General features: G+C 42.7%; 1 protein-coding gene across 2 annotated transcripts in view; it reads left to right on the forward strand.

Moving 5' to 3' along the window:
- The window catches only part of WWC3 (WWC family member 3), a 146,305-nt gene that overhangs the window by 70,730 nt on the left and 56,733 nt on the right, over nucleotides 1–18,842 (forward strand). For both annotated transcript variants that reach the window (XM_003793098.3, XM_023515070.1), the window contains exons 4-6: nucleotides 3,654–3,730; nucleotides 5,018–5,097; nucleotides 18,349–18,478. In XM_003793098.3, the coding sequence (XP_003793146.1) occupies nucleotides 3,654–3,730; nucleotides 5,018–5,097; nucleotides 18,349–18,478 (287 nt within the window). The remainder of the gene's footprint in view (nucleotides 1–3,653; nucleotides 3,731–5,017; nucleotides 5,098–18,348; nucleotides 18,479–18,842) is intronic.

Here is an 18,842-nt window from a genome sequence, read left to right on the forward strand (position 1 = left end):
CCACAGGCACCGAGCCAAGAATTCTGTTTTAAATATATTTTACTTCATGTCTTTTTTTTTTTTTAATTGAATGGTAACTATGTACATTAATGTACTTCTGGGATACAGTGTGGAGTTTTCACATGCAATCCGAAATACTTCCATCAAACTGGTCAACAGAGCCTTCATGTCATTTTCTCAGTTATTGTTTTAAAACGTTCACATTCTACTCTTAGCAAGATTCACTTGTACCCTTGTAAGATAAACCTTAGAAGTGATCCCCTCCAATCCCCCTCCCTCCACCCATTCCCCCTTCCTTACTTCATGTCTTTGAGAGCTCACAATTCTAAGAAAATTTGAGGTCAAGTTGGCAGATGTTCAGCTCCTCTAGTTATTTATTTCTATAGATTCAGTTTGAAATTCAAACTGAACAGGGTAGAAATAGTAGATTGTTTTATAGGATTGTTGTTGAAATAGGAGATCTGACTACTTAAGTTAACTGCATGTAGTTCTGATTAAGGTTTTAAATAATCTTGCTGTTTAAGCTACTTGATGGCTTTGAGCCATCTTTTTCCAATATGAAATCAGGAAATGATTTTGAATTTGTTTCTAGTTGTTGGCACCTAAGTTATCTAAATGACAGTCAGCCTTTGGTACCCAGACCAAAAGAGTAAAAGAAAAGATGCTGGCCCTGTAGATGTATCGTCTGAGCAGGTGATGTTAATGGCAGTAATCGGGAGGCAGATGACACTAGTGTGGGGTGACTTACAGATGAAGACAAAGGAACATTCTACCAACTACAGAAGAGAATGGAAGCCCATGGTTTCAGAAGCATAAACAAAGGAGACAGAAACATCAGGAAAAAGCATTGGAGAGTAGACGGAGTAATTAGGAATAGCCACTTGCTGCTCTGGCTGCTCTAACACTGGAAAATGTTTGCAGCTCTCTGTGTGAACAGTGATTGGCAGACTGCGCCTAGTGTGTAAACAGTTCTGTGGTCTTTTTCACCCCTAGGTATTAGCTAATCATGAAAGTGATGCTGTGTCTATAGCAAGAATTTAAACCATGTGCACTACCCTGTTTAAGAAAACATTTAGCTACGCAATGTCTTTTAGCTAAATATCTATTAAAAATCAGCTGTGAGAATAAATGTATGAGTGCCTCACTTCTGTTTCCATGGGACAAACAACTTGGGGGCATAACTTTTTTGTAAGCCTTCCAGGTACTGACACAATACTAGAAAGCTGTCTTGTTTTGTTTTTTGGGATAGAGTTTCACTCTTGTCACCCTGGCTAGAGTCAGTGGCATCACAGGTCACAACAACCTCAAACTCCTGGACTCGAGTGATCCTCCTGCCTCTGCCTTCTGAGTAGCTGGGACTACTGGCATGTGCTACTGAACCCAGCTAGTTGTTTCTACTTTTAGTAGAGACAGGGTCTCACTTTTGCTCAGGCTGGTCTCAAACTCCTGGCTTCAAGTAATTTTCCCACCTTAGCCTTCCAGAATTCTAGCATTACAGGTGTGATCCACTGTGCTTGGCCAGAAAGTTGTCTTTATTTTACAAGTATTTAATATTGTTTTCTTTTTTCTTTTTTGAGACAGAGTCTCACTATGTCGCCCTCAGTAGAGTGCTGTTGCGTCACAGCTCACACCAACCTCAAACTCTTGGGCTTAAGTGATTCTCTTGCCTCAGCCTCCCAAGTAGCTGGGACTATAGGTGCCTGCCACAATGCCTGGCTATTTTTTTTGTGGCAGTTATCATTGTTGTTTAGCAGGCCCAGGCCAGGCTCAAACCTACCACTCTAGGGTATGTGGCCAGCGCCCTACCCACTGAGCCACAGGTGCCACCCATTAATATTTGTTTTCTTATGTCAAAAATTATTTATCTTGGAGAAAAGGGAACACTTCTACATTGTTGGTGGGAATGCAAACTAATACATTCCTTTTGGAAAGATGTTTGGAGAACACTTAGAAATCTAAAAATAGACCTGCCATTCAATCCTATAATTCCTCTACTAGGTATATATCCAGAAGGCCAAAAATCACTTATAACAAAGATACATGTACTAGAATGTTTATTGCAGCCCAATTCATAATTGCTAAGTCGTGGAAGAAGCCCAAATGCCCATCAACCCATGAATGGATCAATAAATTGTGGTATATGTACATATACCATGGGATATTATGCAACCTTAGAGAAAGATGGAGACTTTACCTCTTACATGTTTGCATGGATGGAGCTGGAACATAATCTTCTTAGCAAAGTATCTCAAGAATGGAAGAAAAAGTATCCAGTGTACTCACTTTTACTATGAAACCAATTTATAGCTTGCTTATGAAAGCTATAACCCAATTATAGCCCAAGAAGAAGGGGGAAGGGGAGGGGGCAGGATGGGTGGAGGGAGAGTAATTGGTGGGACTATACCTACAGTGCATCTTACAAGGGTACATCTGAAATTTACTAGGTGTAGAATATATTCTATCTTCCTTTTTTGAGACGGAGCCTCAAGTTATCCCCCTGGGTAGAGTGCTGTGGCATCATAGCTCACAGCAACCTCCAATTCCTGGGCTCAAGTGAGTCTCCTGCCTCAGCCTCCCAAGTAGCTGGGACCACAGGCGCCCGCCACAATGCCCTGCTATTTTTTGGTTGTAGCCGGCGTTGTTGTTTGGCGGGCCTGGGCTGGATTCGAACCTGCCACCTTAGGTGTATGTGGCTGGCACCTTAGCTACTTGAGCCATAGGCACAGAGCCAGAATATAAATGTCTTAACACAATAACTAAGAAAATGCCGTGAAGGCTATGCTGACCAGTTTGATGAAAGCATTTCAGATTGTGTGTAAAATCAGCACATTGTACCCCATGATTGCATTAATGTACACAGCTATGATTTAATAAAAAAAAATTTATCTGGAGAATATAGATATAAAGAAAATAAAAATAAAATTGTTTGTAATGCAACCACTGAGAATAACCACAGTTAACTTTCTGATTCTATTTTTCCAGTGACTTTTGTGTCTATATTTTAAAAGGAAGTAAAAATGAGTTGATGCTGCATATACTATTCACATATTGAGGACAGTTTTCTATACCATAACCATACCTCTTTCTCCTACTGTGTATAATGGTATTTAACCTAGTAGTTTTATAGTAGAACTAAACAGAGTTTTGATTTACTTACAGCCATGTATTTTATTATATGGGATCACGTAGAAAGTCAAATATCAAAACTTGGGGATGGCTCAGCGCCTGTGGCTCAAGCAGCTAAGGTGCCAACCACATACACCTGAGCTGGGAGGTTCAAATTCAGCCTGGGCCTGCCAAACAACAATGATGGCTGCAACCAAAAAATAGCCGGGCGCTGTGGTGGGTGCCTGTAGTCCCAGCTACTTGGGAGGTGGAGGCAGGAGAATTGCTTGAGCCCAGGAGTTGGGGGTTGCTATGAGCTGTGATGCCACGGCACTCTACCCAGGGTGACAGCTTGAAGTTCTGTCTCAAAAAAAAAAAAAAACCCCAAAACTTGGGGATGTGAAATGTTAATTCTTGAGAAGCCAATGACCACTTGTTAATCTGAGACTTAGAATTAATTATTTAATATATTGCATCAAAAGTTCCTTATACATATGTATTTATTTTGAAAGATCCCTTATAAAATAAAATATCTTCTTTCTGTTTAGCATTCTCTGGATATTCAACAAATACAAAGTACGACCCACACCAAATTAAAGCAGAAATAGCAAGTCGTCGGGATAGGGTGAGTAAAACCATTGTTTTCACAACTGGAAGCATCATATGTATTTTTGTATAACATCATTGATCATGGTTCATTTCATGGTAATGAGTGTGTCTGACACTCATATTTTACTAAAGTTTTTGATTTCTTGGATTATTGCATTTTGTTTTATTTTCAGCTTTTTTCCAATAGGAAGGAAAAGTTTTATTTTAAAGCCTTAGCTCATCTAAAAAAAAGTAGTGTGTGCCCCTGTGCATGTTTCATGGGGGTGGACTCACCAACCCTTTAGTTTAGTGACAAGGCCGGGTCTCACAGGGCTGCTTGCCCACATGAGCAGGATGCTGGCCTTGGCCTTGGCAACCTTGGAATTGCCTTCTCCCCTGGTTCACTAGTTAGTCCCAGAGGGATCACTCCTGCAACAGTGTTTGACAGAAGGCTCTGATGCTCCTTCCCTGGTAATGCCTGAATTATTTATTTGCTACCTTGCCTAATCTCTTTAGACCCTTGTCTTGGTTATCTGTGAAGGTGAACACTTTTGTTGTGTTTGTGACAAAGCATGGGTAACATTAGGCAGTTAAGCCTTCTCCTCTCCTGGTGTGTCGTTCCCTGATCCAGGGTGTGCCTTTTAGTTTGGTGATTTTCAAATTTTATCACACCTAGGAAAAACACCTGGGGAGCTCGTTTTAAAATGTGAATTCCAGACCTACCCCTCTCCCCCCAAAGTTTCGATAGGCCTGGAACAGGTCCCAGAGTCTGTTTAGATAAGTACTCCAGGTCCAGTTGGATTTCAGGCAGTCAGGGAGCACTGCTTTCAGAGATAAAGTTTCTTATGTGGGATCCAGAGTAGTAGAAGGAAAGATGAACAAGGTATTACCAAGTTTGCTAATTGTAATGTGTACATCATTAACTTGAAAAAGAAAATACAGTAGAACCTCTGAAAGTTGACCACCCAAGGAATTGTAACAAACTGGTCAACACCCGGACGTGGTCAACATAAGAACTAGGCCTACTATGCTGATACGTACATGTGCTGTACATCCAACCTGTGAAAATTAGATCAATTTATGAGGGTGGTCAGTATAGGGAGGAGAAGCTATGGCGGTCCTACTGTATGTAGGTGCTGGTTCCCCACTTGAGTAGGGACCTGTCAGCAGTCTGGGATTATGTATGTGAGCGGAAGTTCACGGAGAGAATAGATGATCTACTGAATTGCAAGCTAATTAGAAACTTAGATGACAATGTTAATAACAATTATAGAAATAATTTTTCACAGCCTGTTTTTGGAAAAAAAATATGATTTGTCTTTAGCTTTCCAGATTAAAACGAGAGCTGACCCAGATGAAGCAGGAACTGCAGCACAAAGAAAAGGGGGTGGAGACCCTGCAAGAGTGAGTTGCCTGTGCTTACAGACAGAAGCACCTTCCTGAGATTTCTTCTTGTCCTGACCTGTCCGATACCTGGACACTGTCTGAAAGCTTCATCACCTTTGCTTTTATGCCTTTATTTATGCTCACTGTTGCCTAGTTCTGACCATGACAATCTCTCTTTTTGTTCGTGATACTTCATTCCTTCAAATGGGAAATGAGACCCTTATTTTTATATTTATGCACATTTGCTATAGCTGCACAGTCCAAGATACCCATGGCTATTTACATTTAAATTTGTTTCTTATGGCTTTATTTTCCTGAATTTTTTAATTCTAAAATTTAAATTGAAATTAATTAAAGTAAAAATTAAAAATTTGGTTCCCTAGTCTTGATAGTCCCATTTGAAGTGCTTAGTAGTCACATGTAGCCATTGCAGATGACATTTGGGGCTAGATCATTCTTTGTCTTGGGGGAACTATCCTGTGCACTGTAGGATGTTGAGCAGCATCCATGGTCCTTACCCACTAGATGCCAGGAGCACCCCCACCTCCAGTGTAACAACCAAAGTGTTTCCACACATTGCTAAGTGTCCCCTAGAGGACATATTTGCCCTAGTTGGGAACCACTGGTCTGAGGCTACTGTATTAGACAGTACATGTAATAGATTTCTATCATCATAGAACGTTCTTTTAGTCTGGTCTGTACGTCTTCCTCCTGTTTTCACCTGTACAATTAGAACTTTAGTCTACTAAGACTTTAGATATGAATTTCTTATAATTAAGCTATTAAATGAGCAGGTTTTTTGTTTTTTTTTTTTAAGACAGAGTCTCACTATGTTGCCCTTGGTAGAGTGCCATGGCGTCACAGCTCACAGCAACCTCAAACTCTTGGGCTTAAGCGATTCTCTTGACTCAGCCTCCCAAGTAGCTGGGACTAGAGGCCACAGTGCCCAGCTATTTTTTTGTTGCAGTTGTTTAGCTGGCCTAGGCCCGGGTTCAAACCCACCACCCTTGGTGTATGTGGCTGGCGCCGTAACCATTGTGCTACGGGTGCTGAGCCTAAATGAGCAGTTTTAATGAACTAAAGCTGTTTTACAAATGATGATAGTGTTTGTCTGAAAGAATTCATTTCTTTAGTAAAGGGTATTTTCTGCTTGTTGCCCAAGTTAGCCTCTGTTGGTTCACTGGCTTTGGTTGCTAAACTTGGACGTACTTTTCTCATCTGTAAATGGTGATTGTCTTAGTCGGCTTAAGCTGCTATAAAAATACCATGCCCTAGGTGACTTAAACAAGGAATAAGCATAAGCAAATCACTTAATTTGACAGGTCATGAAAGTGACCATGACTGCCTAGTTGAACTTGAGATTGATTTCCTACTATGATTGGGCCATACTATAGCTTTCTTTCATGACTCTATGATGTCTGTGGATAACATAGGTTTTTTTTTTTTGTTTGTTTGTTTTTGAGACAGAGTTTTACTATGTCACCCTCAGTAGAGGGCCATGGTGTCACAGCTTACAGCAACCTCAAACTCTTGGGCTTAAGCAATTCTCTTGCTTCAGCCTCCTGAATAGCTGGGACTACAGGTGCCTGCCACAACGCCTGGCTATTTTTTATTTTTTTTAAGTTGCAATTGCCATTGTTGTTTTAGCTGGCCCGGGCTGGGTTCAAACCCGCCAGCCTCAGTGTATGTGGATGGCACCCTACCCACTGAACTACGGGCGCTGCCATGGATAACATAGTTTTAATGCTGGGCATTGTGTGTGCTGGAGGCTGTTAATTTAACTCTCACTCGGAGAGGCTCTGAGGAAGGTAACTGGGGTTCAGGAATGGTCTGGGTTTGCACAGGACCCCTGAGTGTCAGAGGGGAGCCAAGCCTGGCACTTCCCCCCACTGACTATGGCTTCTGTAGCAGGATTGTGGGAACTACTCCTATTCCTTCACCCGGGCTCCATCATTCTCGCAAACTCCCATTTCCTTATTTGAAGATAAAGATTATATTGCAATGTTAGCTACGACTGAATAATCTAGAATATAAAATGTGCTAATAACTGAGAAAATCCCCTTTCCCTTGGCATTGCTAGGAAATAAATGCATCTCTTATAGGTGCAGTAGTTTGCAGAATAGGAAACTGTTTCTCCATGTATATTAGACATGAAGCAAGATGGAGTATGAGTTGTGCTCCTGGACGAGAGAAAGGCCAGTGCTGCTTGTTTTTTCTTCTTTCATTATCAAGATCCCATGCTTGGGAGCAGCGATTGTAAACTTGGCCCTTGCCAAGGGGAGGCTTCTGGTGCCTGCCAGAGCTTGAGAAGATGCCCACCCTCCCCTGAGGAGGCTGAGGAGTGGTGCAGGGAGGCCCAGCACTTGGCTTTGGTCCTCAGGGGCCTGCCCCCAGCAGCAACCTCCCAGGGGCGTAGGTGCGTCCAGTCTGTTTGATGCTGCGCTGTCACTGCTTATGTTTACTTTATTCTGTGGCGCAGCCTCAGAGGAAGACGAGGAACATGGGCACTTTTGCTACTCTTTGTAAATGAAAAAAATCTGGTAGCCTTTCTCTGAGTTCCACAGGCATTAAGATAAAAACAGCCTCATTATTTTTTATGATATTGAAAATTGGGCTTCTATGTTTGGATCAAATCCTGCTAATGTATATCATTTACGGAGAAATTTTGAAAACCCTTTTTAAGCATTGAAAATGTGATTATCCCACTTCTGTGAAATCCTGACTATAAGTATAGACAGCACATGAGCTGTTGTACATAAATATGGAGCTTCTCTAATTATATTTCCAACATCAATTTAAGGCAGCGGTTGTAGATTTTCTTCTAGAAAATTTTCTGCTGTTCCTGCTTCCCAGAATATCCAGTGTATTCTTTTCCAGAGCACCTCACCAGGAGCTTGGCTGCTTACAACATTTTAAACTTGACTTGTTTACCTTGGTGAATTTCCTGGCTAGCAAGGAAATCCATCATTACACTTGGATCCAAGTAAGGAAAAAAGAAGTTTTTGTATTTTATTTTAAACCTATATACATTGTTAATTGTCATAGAGGGGAGCTGGCCGTGGATGTATTAATGACTTAGTGATATAGAGTATGTATATTCATATGTGTATGTATATAATTATACCTATATACATATATGAAGCATATACATCAACTTTTAATAATGACAAGTGTCAAACATACACAAAAGTAGAGACAATAGCATAATGAAACCTCCGGTACCTCTCACTCCATTTTATCCACACAATGAGTAATTTTGGTTCATCTGTGACCCTGCCTGACCTGCTGAGCTATCACTGCCTTATTAAAGAAAATCCTGTAAACACATTTAATCCATAAATATCTCTCCTAAAGTTATGGGCTCCTTTTGAAAACACAACTCTTGTCCCCATACCTTGCTCGATAGGTACCCTGTTTCCTGTGAGTCCCCCTATTTCTTTAGCTGTTTGGGTCCAGATCCAGATGAGGCCCACACACTGTGATTGGTTGATGTGTCTCTTAAGTCTTCTAATCTCTGCTCCCCTTCCCTTTTTTTCATGACAACTTATTTGCTGAAGAAAGTAATTTTCTTGTCCAGTAGAATTTTTGCTACTTGAATTCACAAGGGTGATTGAACATGTTCCTCTGTCTCCTGTTATCTATGCAAGTGGATATAATTAGTTTGAGAGGTTTGATCTTTTTCAAGTTTGGTTCCTTTTTCTTTTCTTTTTTTTTTCATTAAGAATGTCTTGTGGGAAGTGGTGGAGGTATTATTTCCAAAAGGAGGCTTGTATGATCTGGTTGTCTTTTTTTCATGGTGTGAAGATTATTGGCGGGTTCTGGCCTTGTTGGCTTGATACTTCCATTTATCATTATTTCTCATCAGCTTTTTACCTAATGTTGTGCATATGTATCTTTTAGGATAAGTTCCTCTAAGTAGGCTTGCTGGGTGAAAGAGTGAAGGCATTTGTGGTATTATAGGTTGACTATTCCTTATCTAAAATTCCCGAGACCAAAAGTCCTTGTTTAAGATTTTGGGTTTCTTGAAATTTTGGAATATTTGCATTATGCTGAGTACTAGTTCAATATCCTTGATCTGAAAGACTGAAATCCAAAATGCTTCAATGAGTATTTCCTTTGAGCATCATGTCAGTACTCAAAATGTTTTGGATTTTGAAACTTTGGATTAAGGATGATTAATTTATATTGGATATGGCCAAATTCCCCCCTAGGGATTGCACCATTTTGCATTCCCACTGCTAACATATGAGTTTTCTCTTTTCCTATATCTTTGCCAAAAGAATGTGTTGATAAACTTTTATATTTTTGCCAGTTTTGTAGGTAAGAGATAGTATCTCTGGCTCGGCGCCGGTAGCACAGTGGTTACGGCACCAGGCACGTACATCAAGGGTGGTGGGTTCAAACCTGGCCTGGGCCAGCTAAACAACTGTAACAACAACAAAAAGATAGTAGGGTGTTGTGGCAGGCACCTGTAGTCCCAGCTACTTGGGAGGCTGAGGCAAGAGAATCGCTTAAGCCCAAGAGTTTGAGGTTGCTGTGAGCTGTGACGCCACAGTACTCTACCAAGGGTGACATAGTGAGACTCTGTCTCAAAAAGAGAGAGAGAGAGAGAGATAGTATCTCAGTGTAATTTTAATTTGCCTTTCTCTTGAGGCTTTTTATAAAAGTCTTGAGAAAATAGGTGAAGACTTTCATTTCCAAGGAAAGATTTGCTGGACTCTGTTGCCCTAAAGTTTCTGAAGGTCGTTTCAAAAGTACCTTAGTGTAATTTATTACTAGTATCCAGAGGCAAAGGGAAAGGACTCAGAACCAAAGTGTATACAGTATTTCCAAAATGGGCGATCCATGAGATTGGGCTGAGTACACCAATAGGTGTGGGCAGATTCACTCCACTAGTTCTTTCCTGGAGATCTCGAATATTTCCTGTGTTAGACTCTGAGTTGCCCTGCAGCTCGGAACCTCATTTAACATTGCTTCATCCTGAGTTTCCTGTGATTATGGGAACATTGAAGGGGCATTGGAGCTCGCTCTTTCTTTCTTTCTTTCTTTCTAGACAGAGCCTCATGCTGTCCCCCTGGGTAGAGTGCCGTGACATCACAGCTCACAGCAACCTCCAACTCCTGGGCTTAAGCGAGTCTACTGCCTCAGCCTCCCAAGTAGCTGGGACCACAGGTGCCCGCCACAACGCCTAGCTATTTTTTGGTTGCAGCTGTCATTGTTTGGTGGGCCTGGACTGGATTCCAACCCGCCACCGTAGGTGTTTCTGGCTGGTGCCTTAGCTGCTTGAGCCACAGGCACCGAGCCTGGAGCCCTTTCTTACTATGACATCTATCACATCCGTGAGCACTGGCCCAGTGGCAGATAGTTCTTTAGGGGAACACTGCCCTGACCGCGTTGTCACTGTACTACATCTATTGGTTATGATGTGATGTTTCCACACCCCAGACCTGATCCTTCTCACAGTTTCCACCATGATTGCTCTGGGCCGTGCACTATTATGACTCACCATTCTTATGCAGTAGCCACAGGGATTCTTCAATATTGTGTCCTCTGCTTGTGACCCTCCTTCGGCTTTCTCTCTCGAAATAGAAGCCAGACTCCAGATGAGGTGGCCCCCCTGGCCTAACCTCATTTCCCCCTGGTTTCACTCCTTGCTTACCTCAACCACCCTGCTAACTGTCTGGCATGCTGGGGACATCCTGCCTTTAGGGTTAGTACTTGCACCTCCTTCTTCCTGGAGCATTTTCCCCCAGTTCTTGTGTGCCTGCTCCCTCCTCTGCGCAGTCTTTGGCTAGTGACTCTTGCTGAGATCCTTGTTTAGCTGGCCTTTCTGGAAAGGTGCTCTCTCTATTACACTCAAGCCCCAAACATGGCTTCCTTCTTTTCTTTAAAACGCTGATCACTGCATGGACTACCAGTTTGCTTTCTATTGTCCATCTTCCTGCCTCGAATAACGCTGCATGAGGACAAGGACTTTGCCTTGTTCCCAGCTTGCTCCTGAGGCCCCTGATAGTTCCCAGCAGGAGGCGGGCTCAGTGGAATGAATGGAGGCCTCTGGGTGCTGTGTGAAGTGGCTGGCATTTCTGCTTCTGCTGACCGGTGGCCATCACTGGGACACTTCATTCTTGGGCACTGGGCCACTCTGAGTGAGGGTGGATCTTTCCTGGGCCAGAAGCTTTAGCTGGGCTGTGAGGAACTCAGAGATGTCTTGCTACACTGGCCTCCAGCATTACCTCTCCTCTGTGTTTTGGCCATGTTTTTATAAAGAATCCTTTACTTATTACCTCTATCTCAAAGTAAACTGATGCTCTTTATGGTTTGTTTTAGTAAGAAACAGGTTAGGGAGTAAAGGAGAAAATACAACTTCTCAAAAATGCCTTTTCAATGGTACTAGGTTTCTCATCTGAAGTTGTATCACAGAAAGGGAGGTTTACCAAATATTCCAATGACCAGTTTCCATGAGGTCCACTGGGCTGAGCCAGTTTACTTTGAGCCTTTTAATTATTTGCTTAGCTTCCCCATTGGGTTGATGGGAGTGGACTTAAACTCGTTTGTTTCCTTCAGTAAGAGCAGCTATGCACTTCTAAACATTCAGCACCAGAGTGAGGCATTACTAGATAATAGAATCAGCATTTTCTGTCTGAAGGAATTTGGTAATTTCAAAGCGGATGAGATTGTTCACAGTTAGTATAGGTAGGCTTAGATTAACAATCTCCCATAAACATGTCACATGTCACATAAGGTACGTGAAAACCAGCAATACTCAAATAATAGTGAAACATAGAGAAAGGGGGAAGAGACAAAAAGCATTATTCTTGGTTGTGGGGCAGGTCTGGTGTTCCACACAGAACCTGCAGTTGATAGAAAGTCCCCAAAAGTTTTCTGAGGTTCACCCAAGGCCCTCTGCCAGAGCTGCTGATGCAAAAGGTAGAATTTGTAATAAAACTCCCATTCTCTTGGGCTATAATCTGTGGTATTAACATGGAATATCTTTAGAGGCCTGGCAGCTCGTTTCTTCAAGATGTGGGGTTAAGAAGTTGTGTGATTTTACTCTTATTTTTACAGTGCAGTTCTCTTGACATAATAAATTGAACAACAGGCTCGGCACCTATAGCTCAACTGGCTAAGGCGCCAGCCACGTACACCTAAGGTGGTGGGTTCGCATCCCCAGCCCGGACCCGCCAAGCAACAATGATGGCTGCAACCAAAAAATAGCCGGGCGTTGTGGCGGGCGCCTGTGGTCCCAGCTACTTGGGAGGCTGAGGCAGGAGACTCGCTTGAGCCCAGGAGTTGGAGGTTGTGTGAGCTGTGATGCCATGGCACTCTACCCAGGGGGACAGCTTGAGGCTCTGTCTCAAAATAAATAAATAAATAAATAAATAAATTGAACAACAAATATGGAAACTTTAGGGCAGTGAGAGGTAGAAGTTGATGAGAAACATCTCAAAAATGCCTTTTCAATGGTACTACGTTCCTCATCTGAAGTTGTATTTTCTCCTTTTCTCCCTAACCTGTTTCTTACTAAAACAAACCATAAAGAGCACCAGTTTACTTTGAGATAACATTTGACTGGCTTTGTGGGTGGGCCTTCAGGTTTGACACAGTAGGCAGTTGGAAGCCTTGACTTCTGAGTGTATTGCTAACCCAGCAATGAAGAGGATAAGAGCTGGTGTGAGGCCTTGGCTATGAACTCGCTATACCTCTTAACTGGCTATGTGACCTTGAACAAGTCACTTAACATTCTTGAAGCTGTGTGTAAAAAGGAGAGGGTGGAAAAGTAAAGACCACGAGCCTGTGTGCAGATTTGTTTTTTTTCACATTGCATGATAACTTACATCCTTGTTTATTCTCCTTGAGCAGTCGCCACTTTTCTGTGTTTTTATTTCTGATGTATGGTAAAACCACTGCCTTGTACTCGTAAGCTTGAAAGCAGAATAAGAAGTTCTTTGGCAGTCACAGATATTATGATTTTTTTTTCAATGAACTGGAATACATTGATATTTCAGAAAAATACCAAATCATTGAGCACATCATCTAAATTTGACCAAAATTTTATAGGGAATTCTTTTAAAAGAGAAAGAACTCTCAAATGAATTTTGCAGAAGTAAAAGAAGTAGTTTCCTATCCTTTGAAATTTTTATTGGATGGAAATTGATTATAATTGAAAAATGGAGATGGTTTGCGTTACTGAAACATGACTTGCTCTTGTAAAAACATCCATCCCCACCATAACTACTCTGAGGATTGTTGTACTTAGCAGGAAGGGGCACCACCACACCCCATGATCCTGTGCAGGCTTTGGAGTCAGCATGTGGGTTTGAATCCTGGCTCTGCCGGATACTTGCTTGTCATCTGGGACACTTTAGTTAATCACTCTGAAATTCAACTTCTTCGTGATAAAATCCAAAAAGATTACGCTCATATCTAAGGCCACTGGAGGGTTAAATGAGACGACAAGTTTAAAGCATGTAGCAAGACCCTATCACTCAATAAGTGCTTAATATACTACACTATTTTTAGAAAGTATTTGTATACTTACATAATTATATAATCAAATATGCTATAATGTATTAATGTATATAATAATACATTTTATCTATTTATTTTATTGAGACAGAGTCTCCCTTTGTCACCCTTGGTAGAGTGCTGTGGCTCACAGCAACCCCTAACTCTTGGACTTAAGTGATTTTCTTGCCTCAGCCTCCCAAGTACTGGGATTACAGGCGCGAGCCACTGCACCCGGCCAATAATACATTTATATAGTAATATTTCCTATCATGTACAACTATTTAAAAATAATATTTCAAAGATTCCTGGCTTTGAGGTCTGGTTATCTAGTGGCTCTCACACCTTGTAATAGTAAAATCTTTTCCCTTTCCTTCCCTGCGCACGGTCCCTTATGTGGAACTGGAATATCTGAGGCAGAGCACAGAGAGCTGCTGCTGAGGCAGGGATAAAGGGCTTTAAGCCCCCATGGGCTCCTCTTGTAGCTAGCAGCTGGCCACCGCAGGGTACTCATGGAACAGGGCCACCATAGCTTCTCTAATCCCATTTTCTTCATTCTTTTTTGAGATCTCAGAGCCACTTTAGGAATGCCAAGGCCAGAACCCAGGTCCCTAGCCTTGTTCTCTGCAGCACTCTGCAGTGTCCACTGGTGGAATGAATTGCAGGTGCTGATGGCCCTCTCCTGGATGGGAGCTAGAGCCTATTTTCCTTGGGGTGGCAGCTGTTCCCATCATCAAACCTGGAGCCTTGAGAAGCTGCTCACTCAATTCCTGGGTTTACGGATGGCTCCACTTAGGCTTTATAGCTGCCACACGCCATATGGAAATCACAACATTTAAGTATAAAACTGCAACAGACATGGTTAACCCTTTTCGCATTGCAGCCTTTAACAATTTGCATGTGTTGGTACGGCGCCTGTGGCTCAAGTGGCTAAGGCACCAGCCACATACACCTAAGGTGGCGAGTTCGAATCCAGCCCGGCCCGCCAGACAACAATGATGGCTGCAGCCAAAAAATAGCTGGGCATTGTGGCAAGCACCTGTGGTCCCAGCTGCTTGGGAGGCTGAGGCAGGAGACTTGCTTGAGCCCAGGAGTTGGAGGTTGCTGTGAGCTGTGATGCCACAGCACTCTACCCAGGGGGACAGTTTGAGGCTCTGTCTCAAAAAAAAAAAAAAACAATTTGCATGTGTCTATACTTCTATGAATATTTGATTAGCATTCATTTCCAGGCACTTGGAAAAAAACTGCATCAGTGTAGCCGAGTTTCATTTCTCTGTTGGGGACAGTGTCAGGTGATGACTGACTTGCTGTGTTCTCATTGTGAGGCTAGCAGAGACGCTGGTGTGACTGTTACAGAGCAGTGAGACTTTTCTGATGCAAGAGTTTTTGTCTGCAATTGCTATAACCCCTTTCTGCTGACTTTATCAGGCTAGGTGGATTGTGGTTTATGACATTAAAAAAGATGTATAAGAATGCCTTTTATCAGAAGAGGAATGCAAAGAGACATTATTACGTCAATGTGTCTAGATTTCTCTGCAAGAAAAGTTTAGCCACCTTGTTGGCAGGGTTAGTACTTTGAGATGTATGGCTGTTTTTATTTCTGCTTGTGTTAAGAGATTCTTGGTTCTCCACACAGCATTTAAGATGGAAAAACACATGGACTTTCCTTCTATTTTTTGTTTTTCTACATCATGTATGGTGGTGCTTCTGAGATCTCTACAAGAGACCTCACCCCCAGCCTGAGCTCCTGAACTAGAGATGGAGCGGAAAAATTTTGTCTCTGTTTCTGGCGCTGCTTTTTCCTCCAGTCATTTCATGCCAAAACAGTTTTCTATTATAAACTGCTTTGTCTGTCAATTCAGTGGGGGTTTATAAGTATGTTGAGACCATCGACTTCAGTTTAATTATAATTATTATGTAATATTCCCTCAGTGAATAATAATTAGTGTAAAAAGAGGCTCCTTCAACTTGGTGGTTCTGGGAGCTGGCTGATGGATCAGTAATCTCTTAGTTCCACCTGCAGACATTTACCTTCAGCAGGAACCCAGGAGCCTGTATTTGTTCTGGTCATCAGTTGGATTTGGAACCCCAGTTCTGTCTCCAAAAGTCCGGTTCCCATTCTCTTTCCATCCCACCATTCAGCCACACAGCACCTGCCAGGCAACATTTCAGTGAATTATGCTGATTAATTTATTGTGACGCTGAGACAGGTGAGAAAGTACAAAATAGACCACTGGTGATTAAGGCGCTTAACTTGTATAAAGGGGGTGAGATTCCTGCAGGGAGAGAGAACCCTAGCCCTTTTGGTGGAAATGGAGCTGGTTTTGAATGACAGACAAAAGAATTCCGAATATGTAGAAGAGGTTTATGGGCCTACTGCTACTATCCTTGCTATTCACTCCCATGTTTTAGTAGCCAGGTGGCTTGCTGGCACTGTGCTAGGGACTTTTTATATTTTCTTGCTGAATCTCGTGAGGACTGTCAGGTGATAGAGTTAAAGCCTACCACCACATCACGAGGGTATACTGTTTTGTGAAGAAAGGGGCTTAATGAGAGCAGAGAAAAAAGAAAAAACCATGCCCACAACCAGACGTTAGTTCATGCTCACTCATTTTAACTTTATGCATGGAACATTGTATAGTTAAAAATACATGTGCCTTTTTGTAAAAATGTATAAAGAAATATTCTGCGTTATAAGAGCAGACTAGGCAGTGTGTGTTTGAGAAACCTGCGTGTCTGTAACCTAGCCTAATATTATGGAAATGCCTGTGAGGTCAGGCCCCATTGGGATTTAGAGGTGTCGCCATTCAACATGTAGGCTTCCACTGTGTGCCTCCATCTGCTTCACAGGACAGGACTCAGGACCAGTTTTCATAAATATTTCATAGGTAGCTGATGGCAATCCCAGCAATATTACTGCGCCTGAGAGTCCTATTCTAAAGGGGAGGAATAGTTTCCTGCTTGTGCTGTGTGCCCTCCTATTCCAAGGATGCTGACAGCTCAGGTCAATTCTGGTGCTGAGTTTTGCTGTGAGTTGTGACATATTCAGCAAGGAATTTGTTAATGATAATGAAGTACTAGAGTTGGCAAATTATTTACTTTTTCTTCCCTAAGTAGATTCCATGTTATCCTGATAATTATAACAACCACAAATACTGCATGCCAGGCCTCCTGCTTAGTGAGCCCCTTTTTTGCATTTTCTTGTAAAATCTCATGGGAGAAGTATACACACACACACACACACACACATATATATATATATATTTTTTTTTTTTTTTTTTTGAGACAGAGCCTCAAGCTGTCCCCCTGGGTAGAGTCCCATGGCATCTCAGCTCACAGCAACCTCCAACTCCTGGGCTGAAGCGAGTCTCCTGCCTCAGCCTCCCAAGTAGACCACAGACGCCCGCCATAACACCTGGCTATTTTTTGGTGCAGCCATCATTGTTGTTTGGCGGGGCTGGGCTGGATTCGAACCCGCCACCTTGGGTGTACATGGCTGGCGCTTTAGCCACTTGACCCACAGGCACCGAGCCAGGGAGAAGTATTTTCAATGTCCTCATTTGAGATATGAGGAAACGGGTAGAAAGAGGTGAACTGACTCGCCCGGGATCCCACAGCCAGTGAATGGCAGAGCTGGGTGCCACTTGCACTTACGAGCACACCAGAAGTTTCTGTGAGTGGAAAACAAGGGAGTTTGGGCTGGCAGTTAGTGATCTGTGTATTCAGGATAATGTAGGGGAAAAGCCAGTGCTGGTGGACCTGGAGCTGGAAAAGCAAGCTAGTTGTTTTTGAGAGAAAAAAATTCATTCCATTACTGCACAAAAGTTTCCCAAGCTCCTTATCCCTGAGGGCTTCCAATGCTCAAGACTTAGGTATGGAAGACGTGACAAAGGACATGCTCTGGGGGCTGCCTGCTCTTTGAAGGCAGAGCCAAGACTTGTCTTGTTCTGTGTTCTGCTTCCACCACCCAGAGCCAGACCTGGTGTGCACAGGGATTGGCGGGAGGGAGAGACAGGGAGGGGACATGAGAGTTTCCAACTTTTGCACAAGGCACCATTATTGAAAGCTCACTGCTTACTGCCATTTCTCAGATCTCATTCTTGCACACAGATCTCATTCTTGTGTTTATTTAATCAACATTTGACCACAAAGCTGGATGCTGGGGATAATAAGACATGGTCCTCTTTTCTGAGAGGGGAGTGTACAATTTCAGGAAATTATTCAAGGCCACCATCTCATTGCCTAACTGGCGGTAGAGGACACTAGCATCACAACTCAGATGTCCTCACCTGCCCAGGATGCTCCTGGAGCAGGAAGAGTCATACTTACTACAAGGAAGGAAGCTTTCATGAGGTCTTTATTTTTCTTTGCCAGAACATTGTTTTTAGCTGTTTTCTACCTTTCTGGGAAGCTTTTGAGTTTGTTTTGTTTTGTTTTGTTTTTTGATAGAGACAGAGTCTCACTTTTTCGCCCTCGGTAGAGTGCAGTGGAGTCGCTCCAGCAACCTCCAACTCCTGGGCTTAGGTGATTCTTCTGCCTCAGCCTCCCAAGTAGCTGGGACTACAGGCGCCCACCACAACGCCCGGCTATTTTTTGTTGCAGTTTGGCCGGGGCTGGGTTTGAACCCGCCACCCTCGGTATATGGGGCCGGCGCCTTACTCACTGAGCCACAAGCGCCTCCCAGCTTTTGAGTTTTTATTATTGATATTTAGTGGAATGCTGTGATTGCATATGGAATGACTCTTATTTTTGTGTTCAAACTAGGATTGATCGGAAGATGTCGAGTGCTCACACCAGCTACAAACTGGATGAGGCGCAGGCTATCATGACAGAGCTCCGGACCATCAAGAAAGCCATTTGTACAGGCGAGAAGGAGAGGCGGGACCTGATGCAGGTTAGAGCCTGGGTGCCACTTGCCTACCTGCTCACCTGTCTTTTATTTTGAAATGTTTTAAGTATATTTATTTATTACATATGTTATATATTTATTGTATATACTGTTCATGTACAATATTATATATGTGTATATTATATATACACACACGTCCACCACACTATATTTAAATAAGTGTATTGTAGTCGTGCCTCAGTGTTCTCGGGGGATTGGTTCCAGGGCACCCCTTGGATGCCAATTTTTTTTTTTTTTTTTGAGACGGAGCCTCAAGCTGTCCTCCTGGGTAGAGTGCCATGGCATCACGCTCACAGCAACCTCCAACTCCTGGGCTCAAGCGAGTCTCCTGCCTCAGCCTCCCAAGTAG

The sequence above is a fragment of the Otolemur garnettii genome, unplaced genomic scaffold (assembly GCF_000181295.1).
Source record: "Otolemur garnettii isolate 467f Iridium unplaced genomic scaffold, OtoGar3 scaffold00065, whole genome shotgun sequence".
Lineage (NCBI taxonomy): Eukaryota > Metazoa > Chordata > Mammalia > Primates > Galagidae > Otolemur > Otolemur garnettii.